This window comes from Bradysia coprophila, unplaced genomic scaffold, assembly GCF_014529535.1.
Source record: "Bradysia coprophila strain Holo2 unplaced genomic scaffold, BU_Bcop_v1 contig_494, whole genome shotgun sequence".
NCBI lineage: Eukaryota > Metazoa > Arthropoda > Insecta > Diptera > Sciaridae > Bradysia > Bradysia coprophila.
Window position 1 is genome coordinate 505,594 of NW_023503746.1, and position 18,279 is coordinate 523,872.

General features: G+C 34.6%; 1 protein-coding gene across 7 annotated transcripts in view; it reads right to left on the bottom strand.

Moving 5' to 3' along the window:
- LOC119082812 (kin of IRRE-like protein 1) overlaps positions 1-18,279 on the bottom strand; it is a 163,358-nt gene that overhangs the window by 50,125 nt on the left and 94,954 nt on the right. For all 7 annotated transcript variants that reach the window (XR_005088720.1, XR_005088719.1, XM_037192464.1 and 4 more), the window contains exons 5-7: positions 16,430-16,551; positions 16,221-16,343; positions 2,833-2,905 (exon numbers count right to left, since the gene is read on the bottom strand). Coding sequence is in view for 5 of the 7 variants with exons in the window: in XM_037192464.1 (XP_037048359.1) it covers positions 2,833-2,905; positions 16,221-16,343; positions 16,430-16,551 (318 nt within the window). In the remaining 2 variants the exon portion in view is untranslated. The remainder of the gene's footprint in view (positions 1-2,832; positions 2,906-16,220; positions 16,344-16,429; positions 16,552-18,279) is intronic.

Consider the following 18,279-nt stretch of genomic DNA (forward strand, 5'->3'; position numbering starts at 1 on the left):
TACACTGAACATAATATACGTAAGCCGTTGCATTGAGAAGCGTAAAGAAAATTTACTTATTTACTGATATCCTAGGAAATAGCAAATAATGTGTCAATGTGGAAGGGAAAAAAAGAGAAATATTTCCCAACATAATACAACATGAAACCTAGCCAGAAAAATGGAAGCCTTACGAAAGAAAATTAAAGAAAACATATCCATGTGTATAACGTGTGCGCCTAGTGTTGACACATAATATCCCCAGTATCAAAAGTTGAATGAATATCCCCCGGAATAAAGGAAATGGAAATTTTCCTCAAAGACCTGAAATATGCAATTAAACGGGCAAAAGGCCAAAATAATTCAAAGTATGATAATGAAAAGAAAATATTTGACAACGCGGGTGAACTTTCTTTGAAAAAGGTGGCGGGAACGGTACAGGGGGAGAACGCTTGTTTGAATAGATGACACGATTCCGAAAAAGGGATTTCGAATACCCTCGAATAAGTCGAAATGAAGGCGGCTTATTTTCTCCGAAACATCGTTAGATATGAAGTAATTTATCAGGGTTAAAAAAGACATGACATTTAAGGTTCCATGTTGTATCTATTCTTTATACGGATTTTATATTGGGACGATGTGCTTGCATTGAGGGAAACGAACGGTATGACGGAATTTTTTTTCTCTCTCCTCTCATTTAAGACGGAGGTGTTCTAATGATGTTAAATTTACTTTTTGAATGGGTAATTGATAGCTGTACTTATTTAATGATAATTTTTCATCTACATCGGCATTTGCCTTAAATTACACGGGCAATTTGTCATTTTAAACGAAAAAAAATCTTTCGCATTACATTTAATTTGCATATCTTCGAAACATGCGTTCGCTAACATTTCATTTAAGAAATGACAAGAGTCTGTTCGTTATGATGTTACAAGTAGACCGAACCAGCTAAACATAATCGCTGAAAATGTAAATTTTATGAGACATTAAAATACGGTTTCTTTGGATGCACAGTCTTTCTTGTCTACCATACATACACAATAGTTTGAACATAAACCTTTTTCGCGTTGCGCTTAAGTAATTGATCATTCAAACTACAACGTGACCCAATCTTACAAAACTTATCTTTAAGCCACGAATGAAAGTTTTACCAGAGCATGTCTCTTTGTTCTCTTCATTACAATAATATTTCACTTTAAAGTGAGTTTTTATGACAGAGGCAGAGGTAACTACTGTACATTTCGAGTCTGCTTTGTAGCAATAGCAATAGCAAAGTAGTGTTATAATACGTTCAGTCTTTGTTTCTTTATCTCTCTTTCGCCCAGACGAAAAGCACTAGAGATTTGAAAATCGACATATCGACTGCTGAAGGAAAGTTATTTCATGCGTTATTTGACGCGTGCCTTTTTTGCCCGTTTGCGTTGCGCAGAAATAGTTTTGAGAGAGAAATATTTTAAAATTTTGGTGATCCCGAGCGAAGTTGCAAATTCTCCACTAGTTTCTTATAAATCAAATACATTAAAACGACCGAAGGTACAGATGCTGCATCCACTCTATCGCTTTTTAAACAAAAGAAGTACTAGATTTTATAGGATATCATCATCTTCATCCTCTGTAAAAGGAGTTATGAGAAGTTTGAGGATTTTTGTTGAAAAATTTGTGGAATGAAATTGACTAAACGAAATGGGCACAAATCAATACTCTATCTAACAACCAAACTCTTAGTTATCTATGTCAAATTTACACCTTATTTCTTTGTATTCTACAAACACTATTTTACATTTTGAGTGACTACGCTGTAATTTACATGTAAATTCCAAAGACTACTTGCTTCTTTCACCACCTTAATAAAAGTAGTTTGGTTGCTAGAGAGAGTATTGGCATAAATGCATGCAATGTCTGTTCTCTTCTACGATGATAATGTTTTCATTGAAAAACGTAGAAATTCGATCGAATGGTTCGTAAACCATTGGGTGAACGAAGTGACAGACTAAATAGGTGTTTTACGAAGCTCGCCGCCAGCTCATACAATTTTCATCCTACGGGTAGCACAGCGAAACATATTAGGCAAAGTATGAATCAAAATTCAATTGTATCATTCCGTTAAGTATTTTTATTGGCTAAAATTATCCCCAGCGAATAATGTCGATGAATAGCTAAACGGACTGGTAAGATTGGATATGATTCATGCTTAAGTAGTTGTTTTTATCGATGTTTCAAAAATAGTCATCACAATAATGACAAAGAACAACAAATAATTCTCTTTTCAATGTAGTCGACTGGAAATACCAAACTAAAGTGTTTCTATTTGCGTCGATTTCATGTAGAGTGGATTATCACACATTAACTAATGAACATTCGCTTAAATGGTTTAAGATCCATTTTCTGTTTCGGTAATCTGTTGTTATTCTTAAAAATCTAGTTTTTCGTTGCTTGAACATAATCCAGAATGTATTATACAGAAAGGATTACTACCATTTAGAGATGACTGCATTGAAGACAGAACTAACTAAGAAGTGTAGCGTTTTTCCAAATATTTACAGTAAAATCATTCTAAAACTGCAATAACTAAGTTAATTCTTCGAGTTTTAATGTTTCACACTTCAAGGTTTCAATTCAAATCGGTTTGACCCGGTTTTACTTTGTCAACCATTTGAGTTGTATTCAATATTCAATAAAAAATGTAAAACGTTTCTACCTCAAGTAATACCTCAAAGATACCCTCTCTATTTCTGTAACATTTCCATATCCGATTGATTTTCAATCGATGAGATTTATCTTCTCTTTGTACAGAAAAATGAAACGAATATTTATCGTGCATCAATATACATACAAATACAATATACTTACACCTCAATTCCAGTTTGACGGTACTTGACAATGGCGGCACCACATGACCATTGCTCGCTTGGCAGGTGTACACCTGAAAAAGAAATACAAGATACCAAAATCAGTCTTTACAAGAGAATGTAGTTAAAGATGAATAAAGGGCCCGCGAAGAAATATTTCTAATCCTTTTGATGGTTTTCCGAAAATATCGATTACAAAATCCGTATAATGAATTACGGTGACGTGATGGTTCATTTTCAGTATTTCATTATATTTAGCTCCATAGAATAATACAGAAATTCTAGCTACGATTATAACTGACATTTATACGACTTGTGGCGTACAGAAAGGTGAAAGACCTTACATCTGATGTGACATAATTTTATTAAGTGAACAGGGTGGTTGAGCGAAAGTTCGGGACAACATTTCGTTAATTAAATTTCAGACCAATATCTTAAAATGGATGAGAAACATTTCGAAAAAATTTCACAAAAGTCATAGAGGCAATCTTTGGGAGTGTATTTCGCGATGGTACGCATCACATATAAAATATCAATTTTTTTGTTTTGAATTGTAATAATTTTTAGAAATGACTAGCGATATGTTACCGAAGACGACGACAAAAATAAGTGCTGAGGCTTGGTTAATGCTCTGTTTATAACAAAACGTATCCAACAACTAATGAAGTAGTAGATTTTATAGGTCAAACATTAATTAAAAAAAGTAACAGATTTAATGATTTGCGTTTGTCATTTGTAATGGGCTAGAAATGTTGTTCGTCAATCACAGCTCGTTAAGTTTGGGAGTAATATTTCTCAGTTTAATTGTTGAATGTACAAAAGTGAAATCTGTACCGTTTTTTTTAAATTTAGCAATTGCTACTTTTAAAGATGTTTTCGAGTAGAATCGCACGGATTATGAATCCTTTGGTCGTCAGAAATAGTCTTTTCTGCAACGGCACTGCGAAAAGTGTCATTCATGTGATGTTCGAGAGATCTTTTTCAATGAAAGTGTAAAACAGGTATGGTCTATTGTCCGCCCGGAGGACATAAAAATTGGATTTTCGTACTTAAACGCACTCATTTTCATATTATTTTGACATAAAATGTGAGTACTTTTAAGACGAATTCGCCGATCGACCATACCTGTTCTAGACTTTCATTGATCTTTTTTTCTCTGTTTTTCTATATCTTGATTTTTGTCACTAGTTAAGAAATCGATTTTCATATACAGTCGGCGTCGTCAAATGAGTGACGCATTTTGTTTCAGCTGTTTTTCAACTCATACCAATAAATGTGCTAATGCTTGGCTATAAGTGTGAACAATGTACACGCATGCGCGTTTAAAGACGTAAAGCCATATTTGTTTGTAAGTTTGTATGAGTGGATCAGTTGAAAAACAGCTGAAACGAAATGCGTCACTTATTTCAAAGTCGCCGACTGTAAATTTTTTTGTCACTAGCGACGAAATGGATTTTCTAATATACTTTTTGTCACACCTTTTGAACCATTAATCGTAAATAAAACTCCTGCCCTGACCAAATTTTGAACTCCCGACACCAAAACCCGAGGCAATTTAATTGATCGTTCAAACAATTTTTAGTTAATTAAATCGTAGGTTTTGCATTTAAAAAGTTGGCTTTTAGCAGCTGGTTGCAGAAAATGTTGTGTGCAACATGTTGAGAAATTGAGTGCTTTTGTCGCTAGATGTGATGTTAACAAACGAGCGAAACGAGCATTTCTCAACTTGTTTCATTAATTGCTATAATATGTGTCCAAACCCGTACTTTTCATGTTTCAAGCACTACTTTCGACGCCCTTAGCATGTAAAATCCATTACTTAACGCGAGATAAAAATGAAAAGTCTCGTTTTCGTGTGTTTATTGACCTCAACAAAATTCACACGAAATCTCTACTTTTCAACTTTTTATCCCTAGTCGTTATGTAATAGCTATTTACATAACAAGGTATAACTCGGGATAGAAAGTTTAAAAGTCTAGTTTTAGCGTGTTTATTGACCTCAGCTTCGCCTCGGTTCAACAAAATTCACATGAAAACAGTAAATTTGTCAAATTTTATACCGAGTTATGTAATGGATTTTATCGCATACGCGGTGTGATTCCCCGAAAAAATTATTCACCTAGGATATATAAACAAACATTATACTTCTGTAAATTGTCAAAGTGTCATTCGCATATCTTGTTGTCTCGTTTTCGCTTATGCGATAAAAAAGAATATGCACGTATGACAAGCCGTCTCGGCAAGCCTCGACCGCTTTGTCATACGTGCATAAAATTTATTACATGCTACATGCGTCTGAAACCGTATTTTTCATGTTTCAAGCACTTCTTTCGACGCCATCAGCAGGTAAAATCCATTACATAACTCGGGATAAAAATGCAAAGTCTCGTTTTCGTGTGTTTATTGACCTCGGCTCCGCCTCGGATCAACAAAATTCACAACGAAAACTATATTTTTCATCTTTTTATCCCTAGTCATGTAATAGTATGTTGTGTTACAAGTATTGTAGTTGTAACTCGCTCCGCTCGTAAGGAAAACTTGGGTCTAGTGCTGAAATAAACATTACAATACGTGTGACACATCATGCTTTGTGCCAATCGAGAATTGAAATAGACAAGAGAACAAAAAATCATAATTTTCATTGCAAACAATTACTCTTCAAATTTGATCGATCACATTGCCTTTGCATTTTCTCAAACGAATGCTGTAACAACTCATACAAATTCCATATCAATACTGCTTTGAGTGTTGTAATATCACATCAAACGGGTGCTGAAATAAGTCACTTTACAACACTAAAATGAGTGCTGAAAAGAGTCATATTTCAATTCTCGGTGGCACAAAATACCATTACATGCTCTTGAAATTTAAACCAATTTTCTTGTTTTCTCTAAGTGTGTAATATGCCACTTTCGACCCCAGGGAAAACAAAAGCATGCAAACGTACATAAATTAATTTAAAACGCTGTTGCGTAAGCAGAACAACGCATAACACAGACTATCCCAAAATTAATATAAGTTTTTATTTACGTTCATATTTCTGCGACTGAGGCAACATTTTTTTTGATATACAAAAATCTAAATGAAAATCGGAAATTTGAAGGAAGTTTATGTGCCGAGCTATGTACCATCATAGCGATAAACTGTAAATGAGCAAAACATATTTGTGTGCTATTTCCCTTAACACTGATTGACTCACTGGGCGAAATAACTTTTTTTTTTAGGAATTTTTCACTGACTTCATCACCTCCATTCATGCTTTATATACAGTATTACTTGGCAATATAATTACTGCCGTAACATGAAAATACTCTACCAGTAAAATGCTCTTTAATATATGTTGAGTTATAATGTTGCTGATGGATCCAATAATGTACAAAGTTTCTACTTCTTTTTTGCGCCCACACATTAATTCATCTAAATCATAAAATCATAAAAATGAAAATTGTATAATGAAACAGTATGTGACGTGAATCTGCGATCGAGATAATTCCAGCAAGGTGGTATGTGTGTATATATATATGCTGTGATAAATGGCTAACTCATAAACCTAGGCTCGAACTGCCGACATTACTTTTATGTGTGTAATAGAAAAAAGGAACCCAACAGTCCTATAATTACACACAACATCCCCATTGACGCCTGTGGAGTGGCTCATTTGTCAATTTTGTATAAATCTGTGGCATGCCGGATATTAATTCTTATAATATTTCTGACTGACTGCCTTTTTGAACGAAATTTCTAAAAAAAAAGTGAACTTGATGTAAGGTGAAAATGAAAAACTTTTCCACAAAACTTTTTTTTTCTCTCGTTATTGTGCGCGTATATGGTAAAATGTTATATAGAAAAGTACCGCTGTACGAAAATGGATTATGTTTATGAACATGAAAATGATTAATTTAACCTACTCACATATGGGTGTTTTCTTTATAGCATGAGTAGCTAGCTCCACTCCAATATAATGTAATATAACTCTGTGCATTGTAAACGCGGGGAAAATGGTTCGTTCTCAGCTGAATACATACGGCAATACACACATATATCTTTAAGTAATTATAGCATATAATGTTCGAAATGGAATATATTTTCGTTTTATTAATTTGTAAATTTCATCAACAAAGTATAATAATATTGCTAACCGACACTACACTTCTCCTATAAAATATATATATTTATGGAAAATTGTTGTGTTAATAATTAAGGAAGTTTGAAAACAATTAATAATCATTTCATGACAATATAATATCCACTCTATGCGGCTCCAGTTCAATAGGTTCAAAAGGACTGACTGTATAGCTTTAGCTATCATTTTATTAAATGGATTTTCAATTACGAATAAGGTGTTGGGCCGAAATTGTAATTAAATACACTTGAATATTACTTTCGGCTAATGGATTGTAATTATGGAAAATCGGTAGACGAAAACATATATAACGTGACCAAAGTGAATTGGAAAAAAAATATTTATCATCCAGCGATTACTAGCCGAATACAAACTTTTTTTTTCTTCTTTAGAGCGTGTTTTGTGGCGAAAGAAAGAAAAACAAACGAAAAAGTTAGTTTAAATATTAGGACAGCTGCGATTGAATTTTCAGTTGAATTTTATCGATTTGAGTCGAGGTCAGTCAACAGAAACGTGACTTTTCGCTTTTATCCCGAAGTGTCACCGGTTTTGCCCTTTCACATGACCTTTGTGGATGTCATTAATAAATATTGTAACGACGTGACACCGACGACACCTTTTTTACTAAGACAATATTGAATAACAAAGATTTATAGTCATTTGTTAACCTAGGGAAATTTCATTTCGAGAGTTTTCGAGATGATGAAATTCGCTACTTTTTTTGGGTGGGTCGGGTCCTTTGACTGATGAGACATTCTTTAGTTTTGTTGATATACAGTGGACGTCACTGATATTTGTGTCCTGTTACAGACGGCAAGCATATGACCAGTATTATTATCGGGTCTATTACTTCCATCGATCAAAGTATTTTAATTTGTTGATTTCAAATCTTGTACTTCAATTTTTTAACATGCATTTTCCTATATAAAGGACAATTCAAAGAAACTACTTATAGTAAATCACTGATCCACCTTTATAAAGACGTATAAGCAGTTCTATTTGTATTAGTGGCCCAGCTGGAAAACAGCTGAATCAAATTTCTATACATGTATCATTGACGTCCACTGTAGATCAACAAAACGAAAGACGGTCTCATTATTATTGGTAGATGTAATATTGAAAATTCACTTTCTAAGAAGAGAAGAAAGACCGACTATTTTTGAATGCTTGCCCACTCCCTGCGATATCAGGTCTTAGTCGAAGGACTTGATTGTTTGTTTTTTACAGGTGTTTCAAACTTATTTCAGCGCGTTCGGACTTTAAGCTAATAAATCCATATTAAATGACATGTAAATTGTGATGTAAGATCCTAACTTTCAGTCAAGGGAATAATTTTTCAAAACAAAGGTGTTGACGGTGGTTTGGGACATTCGAAGGGAAAGTAATTAGAAATGGTTCAATCGTGAGACCGATCTTAATTTATCAAAATGGAAATACTTTCATTAAATTGATTGTAGATTTTCCTAATTTCCTAATAAGAATCGTCCGAATCAAATAACTTTTTAAAAATGTGCTCGTTCTACTTATCATTTGCTACCATTTTGTCGAAGAGGATTGTATTTTTCAGTCTAAAAGATTCCATTTCGAGGGATTCTTTTGAAAAACAGCCTACCGAAATCGGACGCATTTTCCAGTGGACTTTTTTATATGTGCCTAGAAAGGACTTCGACCCTAAAAGCCAAAAGCACTTTCAAAAAAAATTCTTCGAAGGTTGTGTGGCTAATGTGAGGCGATCAAAAACCGGAAACTTGCACTTTTCTTATAAAAATTTCTCAAGTTATACGAGCCGTACAGGGTTGTGTGGGATGTCATTAGAAAAGTTTTTTTAAAGGTAATCACATGTACTATTGAGCCGAATAGGGACTTATTGGGTTTTAAATTTATCGACACTGAAATATGTACAGTTAAAGTTTTCAACGGAAGTCTTACACTGTTCTTACAGAAATTTCTGGAGTGGGGTAATTTGGCATACGGTGCTAAAACAACGCATTTTTCAACTACGTAAACCGTGAACTCGCACACGGTTTTTCGATACCAACATTTTGTAAAAGGAGTCATTAAGTCGAGTGTGTTCTTTTGTCACCGTGTGCCTGATTCCCCGATGCCTCGAGGTACGCAAAATTACCTTTCAAATGATATCCCACACGACCATGTACGTCTTGTGTACTTCGAGAAATTTTCTGTAAAAACAGTGTAAGTCTTCGGTTAAAAACTTTAACTGTACATATTTCAGTGTGGATGAATTTTAAAACCAATAAGTCCCTATTTGGCTCAATAGTACATGTGATTACCTTTCTAATGACACCCCACACAGGGCTCGTGTAACTTGAGAAATTTTTGTAAGAAAAGAGCAAGTTTCCAGTTATTGATCACCTCACACTAGCCACACAACCTTCGAAGAATTTTTTTGAATGTGATTTTGGCTTCTAGGGTCGAAGTCCTTTCTAGGCACACATAAAAAATTCCACTAGAAAATGTGTCCGATTTCGGTAGGCTGTTTTTCAAAAGAATCCCTCTTCGCAACAGCAAGTAACTTTTACGACGCGTCTAATCATCTGTTATCACTATAAGGACGATAAACAAATAATGAAATCGAAGCTAAAATGTCCTAATATACAAAAATGCATTTCAAAAGAAATGAAGTAACAGATTTGAATTCAGTTTATTGAAAACTTTTACGTAGTTTAAAAGTGTGTTCTTTTGTCACCGTGTGCCAGATTACACAAACATTACAGATTACATTACATGTACACAAAACGTACATGGTCGTGTGGGGTATCATTTGAAGTGCAAGTTTCCAGTTTTTGATCACCTCACACTAGCCACACAACCTTTTAGACCAAAAAAAGAAGTAGCAGATTCGATACAATTATATTGCTGATATGACAACCGTCTGTGCAAGAACAACAAAAGCGTTTTATAATTGGAAACTGTGCATCAAGTCAAGCTATTTAAATTCTTGGAAATTTTCCAAGGAAACTCCGCATCCTACATATCTTGTTTCTAATGAAATGTGTAACAGAATGCATTCTTCTTAGAATACTTTTCACTTATATAGTCACCACAAATTGAATTCTATCTTTTCAACACCAGCAAGATATTTACTATACCAACAGCAAAACATGACCAAAAATCTGTTGTTGAATCATAAATCATTTTCAAGCATGTACACTGTGTTCGGTACAATTTAAAAACCCATCCACCGTTTCATTTTTTTTTCTACTATCAAACTTTCGCGAATGATATATTGCCACATAATAGCAAACTATTGCTGTTGTAAGTGACGAATTGCCAGTAAAACTAGAATATTTAACACCACTGTATCATTGTAATTGGTCAATTTGAAATAACCAGGTCGCCGTGTGTGTTAGGTATTTATTTATTCATTAGCAGCGACTCCCCATAAAAAAAATTTACCGAGCATATGATGATGTTTCGCTGTGATGTGCAAACCCCGAACAAATATTTATTTTAAGTTCATTTAAATGTGAAATGCATACCTTCTAGCAATTACAAATTTCTTGCATTCAAAAAGTCTCGAATTCTGGAAGCATTAAACAGTTTACTTTACATGCAACTTTTCCGTTCGTATTTGTAAAGAAAACTGCGAAAACTTCATCTACTTTTACATTTAATTAAAAAATCGATCGCAAAGAGTGTTACAACGTTGCATACAATATAATGAAACATTCGTTCGGTTCGACTGAACCTGGGAAGTGGAAAACATTTGAGAAGCTTTTGTTCCGACTATTTTCATTGTCGAACAAAAGAAAAGCTGTATACGTTGTTGCCAACACTGTGTTGAAACTTTATATTTTTATAATTACACGGTAACGTGATTTTATTATTGTCAGTCGGTCTGTGTTTTCTTCAATGTTTTCATTTGTATCATTTCAAGCGAAATAACACAAACAAAATATTAAATTCTTCTCTCTTTTCCGTTCAATAAGGATTTAACTAAACATTTCGTTTTGTGCGTGAATGGCATAAAAACCGTTCAGTCGTTCGGAAGCAAAATGTTCCATTTTCCATTACTCGTCACAATTTTCACAGAAATGAATTGTTTGAGCTTTTCGCGTAATACACACAGAAAAGACGTTTTTTTTTCGTTGGATTAAAATGAGATGTCTGACTGCCTAGGACAAATTTATTCAAATCGTTTTTGCATCGTTAATGATGTCGGCAAAGATTGTTTTTAGCGAGACAGTGTGTCTTAATGTGACCGTCAAATTTTTTTGCTCATCATTTGAACAACATTAAAGGACGCACTCGTTCGTTTGGTAGACATTCACTGACAAAATGTTAGCTCTCCAGTCGCGTATTTTTCGATGTTCATTTTAAATGGATGTGAGATGTGATCAAACTTGTAAATCAACATCGAATACAAAATGACTGTAATGTGACAGATATGTGAATATTTCATTGAGAAACCCTTCGGTTCGAATTTGGAAAAATACAATTTAAATTGAACGATATTTTCGATTTTGTCATCCAGATGAAGCGGAAAAGAAAGACGAAAATGGTACGTGTGTGTGTGTCTGTGTGTGCCGGAATAGGCAAACGAAAGTTGGAGAATATTATTGTGGAAAAACAAATCTTTGATCGATCGGTTTTAATGCTAAATTTATTACAAAGTTTTCGAGGCTGGCAACCTATTTGCATAATGATGTGAAGTCTATGTCAATTGGTACACCTGAGTATTTTATGTCACTAGGACGAAAAAGGTGGTGTTTTGACCCAGGTGGTAAACACGTCAGTGGATGTAGCTGGGCGGAGTCCGAGGACGTATTCAATATCGTTGCCAAAAACGCACCTTTTTATTCCTATGGACATTAGGGGTAAACCATTATGGTTCGTAAGGTTCATAAATATTGCAATTTCGTGAACTTTTGACATTTCTCCCATAGATTTTATGTGAAAACGGTGAAAACTCTAATAAGTCGAACCATAATGGCTTACCCCTAACATACCTTTTTATATTTTGGCTGACCAAAGGGGCACATTCCGAAGAAAAACTGGTATAACTGAGACGAAAAAGTGAAAAAAAATATTGAGGGATTTTTTTGAAAGTGGACCAGGCTCCGTCGGAGCTATTTTTTCGCGGCGGTTTGTTCATATGCCCAGATAGCCCTTGGCCCCAATAGTCCAAAACCGCTGTCGTTTAATTTTCATATTTGCGTCTTGGCTGGTGGTGAAGGTGCAAAAGTCGAAAAAAGGGTGTTTTTCTACGTGATTTACTGCCGCTACAGACAATGGACACACATGTGTGGCGGCTCGTTGGATAGGTACTGTCCAGGAGAACCGGGGCAAGCATAGATATCTTACATGTTCTGTGCCATTGTTCGAAAATAACAAAAATATTGTGTCAGTCAAGGCCGTAAATTTTGATGAACTTCAAAAGGTGATATCTCGCACCTGGAGAATGTTTATGGTTAGATCATTCGATGCAGACATCAAAAATAGCATAATTCGTGTATTTTTCGAAAATCAATATTTAGCTTTCGAGTGAAGGAAGACATTTGCTTTATACCCAAAAAAGTATCCTGAAACCTTTCACTTCTATGGCAATTGAGGTATAATTGTAGAGCTGGGTTAAGCCTCTATCAGGGCAACCACTGATCTGTACAACAACAGTCACCAGGTACAAAATATCACCTAATAAAGCTCATCAAAATTTCCGGCCTTTGACTGATACATACTTTTTGTTATTTTTGAATAGTGCTTGAGTACACATTTGATATCTGTCTTTGCCCCGGGTCTCCTGGACAGTACCTATCCAACGAGCCGCCACACATGTGTGTCCATCGTCTGCAGCGGCAGTAAATCACGTATAAAAAACACCCTTTTTCGACTTTTGCACCTTCACCACCAGCCAAGACGCAAACATGAAAATTAAACGACTGCGGTTTTGGACTATTGGGACCAAGGGCTATCTGGGCATATGAACAAACCGTCGCAAAAAAATAGCTCCGACGGAGCCTGGTCCACTTTCAAAAAAATCCCTCATTTTCATTTGGGCACACTACATGAAAGAATATGACGCTTTTGGTCCGCCTCAGTATAAAAGGGTTTGTTGTGTGCACTTTTCATCTCCATCGTCGTATATCGCTATACGACGTAGAAAACCAAGAATGTTGTCAAAATCAAGGCATTGATGAGAAATGAAGAATGAAATTAGTTAAGAAAGAAATGAAAGTTAAGAAAACATCCCTCTGCCAAGTGGTAAATTTACTATTTGGCTCATTAAACGTTTTCTTTTTCAATTTCTATCTTCTCTTCTATCTTTTTAACAAAAATTGAGTTTCCCATGATTTACATCCTAATCTCTGGCTGAGGTTTAGATATAGACTTCAGACTGTGTGACTCTATAAGAAATTATCTATGTCGATGATGGAATGAAATCACGGTTTAAACTACTTTTCAAGTGATCTAAATCTTCAACAAAAAACTGCATAAAATAGTAGCAATGAAGTCACAATCTTAAAAACTGCTTCAAGTTGAAGGGATTATCCACAAAAAAATTGTTTTCCATATTTAAGACGTTGAACTCAATTCAACATAAGTTTAAAGGAGAAAAAAAATTGCAACAAAAAAAAATCTCAGGTTTCCCGACTGTACCTTTCGGCTAGTTATTTATACAACAAATGAGGCAAAAAAAATGAATGGGATGAGGGGACTACACTCTCCACCAATGTACCGTATCGAAATAACTTTTTCCTCAGAATTTTATGGTAATTCCGCGAAGCGAAGAAAAGGTTAAATTGCTTTCTTAATTACGGTACTTATAAGAGTTCGACACAAAACATGAAATATGAATTTCGATAAGTGGCAGATTGCTTTTTTATCAGCAAGCTTAAACATCATCCTATTTATATTTACAGATGTTGCGCAAATATTTGGATCATTTGGAAACGAAATCATTATTTTTTATCTCAAGTTTTTCAATTATTGCCCAGCTATTCAATGTTTATTTAGCGACTGCAGAAATCTGTACCTGATTTGCATTTCAAACGATTTTTCTGCAGTACCAAACATCAAATATGCATTTAAATAAATTAGGTTGCATATACTGTATACGGCAGTCCCTTCAAAGCAACGATGGGAAAAAACTACACTGCTTGTTAGCGCACATCCTTCAATTAAAATCATGCTTTCCATTCGTAACAATGAAAACTTTCCGCTCAGCCATATTGCAATATAATGCAAACTACAACAAAAGTTTGCGAAAATCCTTTGCAACAACCGAAAAACTAAAATATTTATTCAAATTTTCAGAACTAAACAGTTTGCTACAAGAGTTATCTGTCTGTCGAAACGTTAATTAGATACTAATAAACCGAGACACAAAATCACTATGCCCGTTTCGAGAAGAATCATAAATTTCCGTTAAATTTCACTCCCGTTTTTGTACAAGACTTTACAGTGAAAATTAATCTGATTGAGTTCTTGAAAATATCTTGAAAGCAAGAGACAGATTTTCACCGGTGTGAAGAGGTCAAACACCGCTACGAATTTACCGGTGATATAACACGCAATTTAGTCGCTCTAGGTAGAAAAAAATCTACCGGTGACATAGTGACATAAACACAGGGGCTATTCATTCAGCCGTGACACCACGAATAGTTCAAAAACACGCTTGTTGAGTGAAAGTCAGGGTCTTATGGCAGAAAATCATTTGAAATATTTCACTGACTTCACCATGATTTTTTGAAAATGTTAAAAAGTACTCCGTGTGAGAGCCGTGCAAGCTGTAAAGAAAACAAAGCAAAAGCATTAAAAATTAAATTTTGTCTCTCACATGGAGTACTTTTTTGGTAAGTGGAAATCAAACCTTAGGTGGTTCAGAGAAATTTTAGCGTTGGTTTAACAATCATAAAATCACTGAAAGATGGACAAAGGTCTACTTTTATGATACGATTTTTTACCCATATTTTTAAGAAAGACATTCAGGGTTCAAAGGGTCTGCAGAGCTATACCTGGCTTATTCCTCGTCAGTACGAACGATTGTCTTTCTGTTTCATGACAAAAAGGAAATTTTAGAAAACAATCACAGAAAAGGTGCAAAAAATTGGAATTTTAGAATATGTTCCCAGGAAACTAAGAAAATAACGAAATCGTTGTATTGCTTCGATTAGACCAATTTGTAAGAAAACTAAGACTGGAACCAATGAATCATTAGAATTACAGAAATCCATTAAAAAATTAACTCAGTCAAGGGACCTGACCCACCCAAATGATGGAACATAGTCACCCGATGAATAATTAAATTGCATAAATTCTGAGCCGAACAACTATATTATTGGCTTAACTTAATGTCCATAATGCCATCATAAAGTTAATTTATACCTTCAGCAAAACGATCGTCTTTCTGCGCTATTTTGTTTCTGTTTAGCCATGTACAAATAGCAGAAAATTAAATTTTTCATTGAAACACGGAGGTGTTTCCAGTAATAACAAATTTGTATTAAACGAAAGAGAGTGGAAAAAAAGAACATTCAAAACATGTTTTCCCCAGTGACTCAAATTTCCAGCTCAAAAGTGTTCCCATAAAGCATGTTTTATTATATGGATAGACCGAGCCACCACTATACTAGTCCTACTTAAACAAAACCATATAAATGTTCCTCAATACGACAATAAAACATTAATTTAATTAAATTTTACTATCAAAATGTTATTGATTTATTTAATGTGGTGCTATCATCATCAGTTAGGATTATTCAAATTAGAAGCCATAAACACTCGGCCGCAGTAAATTATCTAATTAAGAAAAGGAATTTATTTTCTGTGGTGTTTGGTTTGAAGAAAAATTATTCTTTTTTTTCGCTTTCGCTATTTATGATCAATAAAAACCAAATTCAAAAAAAAAAAAAATGAACGAGACGAACAAAAAAGAAATGGTTACGAAAGCATGCAGACGAAATTATTATTATTTTCGGGAGGCTTTCCGATGGGATTTGTTTGGTAAGAATTTCGTTCTGTAACGAAACATGTTTTTGATGGATAATTTATCTGATTTTGAGTATGTTATAGATGAGAGTGTTGTTTAGTGAAATGTGCTTGTTTTTAGCGATAATCCTTCAAAATGAATGAGTTCCTGATGTTTTCGAGCATATTAATTTCCATTAGCATGGCGTATAAATAATGTCACAATAATAATGATGACGATGATGACGTTGATGACGATGGTGTCTCTTCATGTTTCACACAACACGAAAAGGAAACTTTTTTCTTTTTAATTTATTTTTCATTTTTGTTTTACTCACATTGTTTAAGTCTTTGCGCTGAAGTTTCTGTATGTGCAATACGTTTTTAACACTACCGTCTGGAAGAATTTCAAAAGAGTCATCCAACAAAGCGTGCTCTTTCCACCATGATACTCTAGGAGGCTGCAAAGGAATAACTGTGTATAGAACTTGAAACTGCAATATGAAACTTCATTTGCACGGTGTGTATGCATGGATATTATACTTACTGGAATGCCACCACTTGACATGCATGTGACATTTATGCTAACACCCTCACGGTATGGCCCAATGGTATTTTCAGTCATTGTGGCACCTTGGTTGTCGAGAATAATTTGTTCTGTGGGTGGCACTGCAAATGAATATTTAAATTAAAATTTAATTTTAGAGAGTTCGGATGTACATTAACATTACGAGCGATGATTTGAATATTTACGGTGCGTTTACGTTTAATTTAAAATTTAAAAACAAAAAAAATCCCAAATTTCGTTTAATTCACTCATTTCCATTTTGATTATTTCGAAATAATGGCAAATTGTACGTAAAAACCACATGTGAGCATGTGTTAACATTTCGCACGTTCGTCGATGTGAATGATTTAAGTGAAAACATTCTTTCATCTATACGTGTGCCCTTTTGCAGTATTATGTGGAGCTTAAACTCTATAATATTACCAAAATCATCCGAAAACAAATTGAAACTGAAAACAACGAGCCACGGAATGACAATATGCCAAATTAATGGATTCTAGAGCAGACGATAGTCGGAATGAAATATTGTTTTTTTCCTGGTAATTGAGTCCAAATTTCCTGATACTTAAAACGTAAAATTGACTTCACGGTTATTACATTTCCCGGTGCTTTGTTCAGCGAATGATGGAATCAAGTAAAAAATAGGAACGAACTTGAAAAGTTCTAAATTAAAAAGAAGCAATGCCGTTACTTTACACGACAAAATTGAAGAGGTAGTAATTTGTTAACCAAGGGAAGAAAATAGAAAATTTCACCAATAGCGAAAGTCGGAATTTCCTATTTTTTCAAAGAGTTGTGTTCTGTTCATATTTGCGTTCTGCAAAAATCCGCATTTTTATTGACGATAGGTCGAATGATATTTCTACCGAGAAAGGGCAGCCCTTTTGCTCCCGTGGGGAGAAAATAGAACTTTTCGCATTCGAACTGTCAGTTGGTTTATTTTTTCAAAAATGGTACGGCGAATCGGTGTTTTCGTTTGGTAGAGAAAAACGGCAAACACAACATTCATTTCTCAATCGGTAAATAAGAAACTATTTAATCCGTGCGGCGTAAATAACATCATTCCCCCCCCCCTCAAATGCGGTGAGAAGATGGCGTTTTGCTGACGCTTTCTCTGATGACAGATCAGGTGAGAAAATTTCATCAACTCCGGTTTATTCCATGGGGTGAGATAGATCTCTTTCTACTTGCAACTGTCACTTTGTTTTGGTTTTGAAAAATTGTGCAACAAATTACCATTTCATCTATTGAAGAAATTTCGCCTCTTGGCAAACAAATAACTAAATAGCCTCAATACAAACAACACACTCTACGGATATTAGCGGCAGAGTCGATGCTTGATTTTTGCAAGTGGTTCCAGGTGGTTCCCGCACGGAAAAAACGAAATTTCTGATGTACGTTGCAGTCGTTTAATGTTCTACAGCTGAAACGTAAATTCTACGATTCATAAGTAAAATGTACGTCATCAATGATAATCTACTTTTTAGACGTTGAATATACGTCTGTGTGAACCATTGGTTCTGTCCTCGCTATGTACGTTTCAGCTGTACAGGGTTGTACGAGTAGTTTGTACGATGATGTACATCCGAAACGTACTTATTACATTGAAGAATCGTAATTTCTACTAAGTCAAATTTAATTTACAATTATTTTTTTAGTTATTATGTTACACACATTTTAACATGCATAAATACGAGGAACATAAAAAAAAATAAAAAAAAAGTTGGAATAAATAAAGTGTTAGTGAGCCGGGAATCGAACACGGGTCTTCTCTCTCTTGACGCTAACGTGCAACCGACTGTGCCAATAAGTCACTTGACACGTGGTGT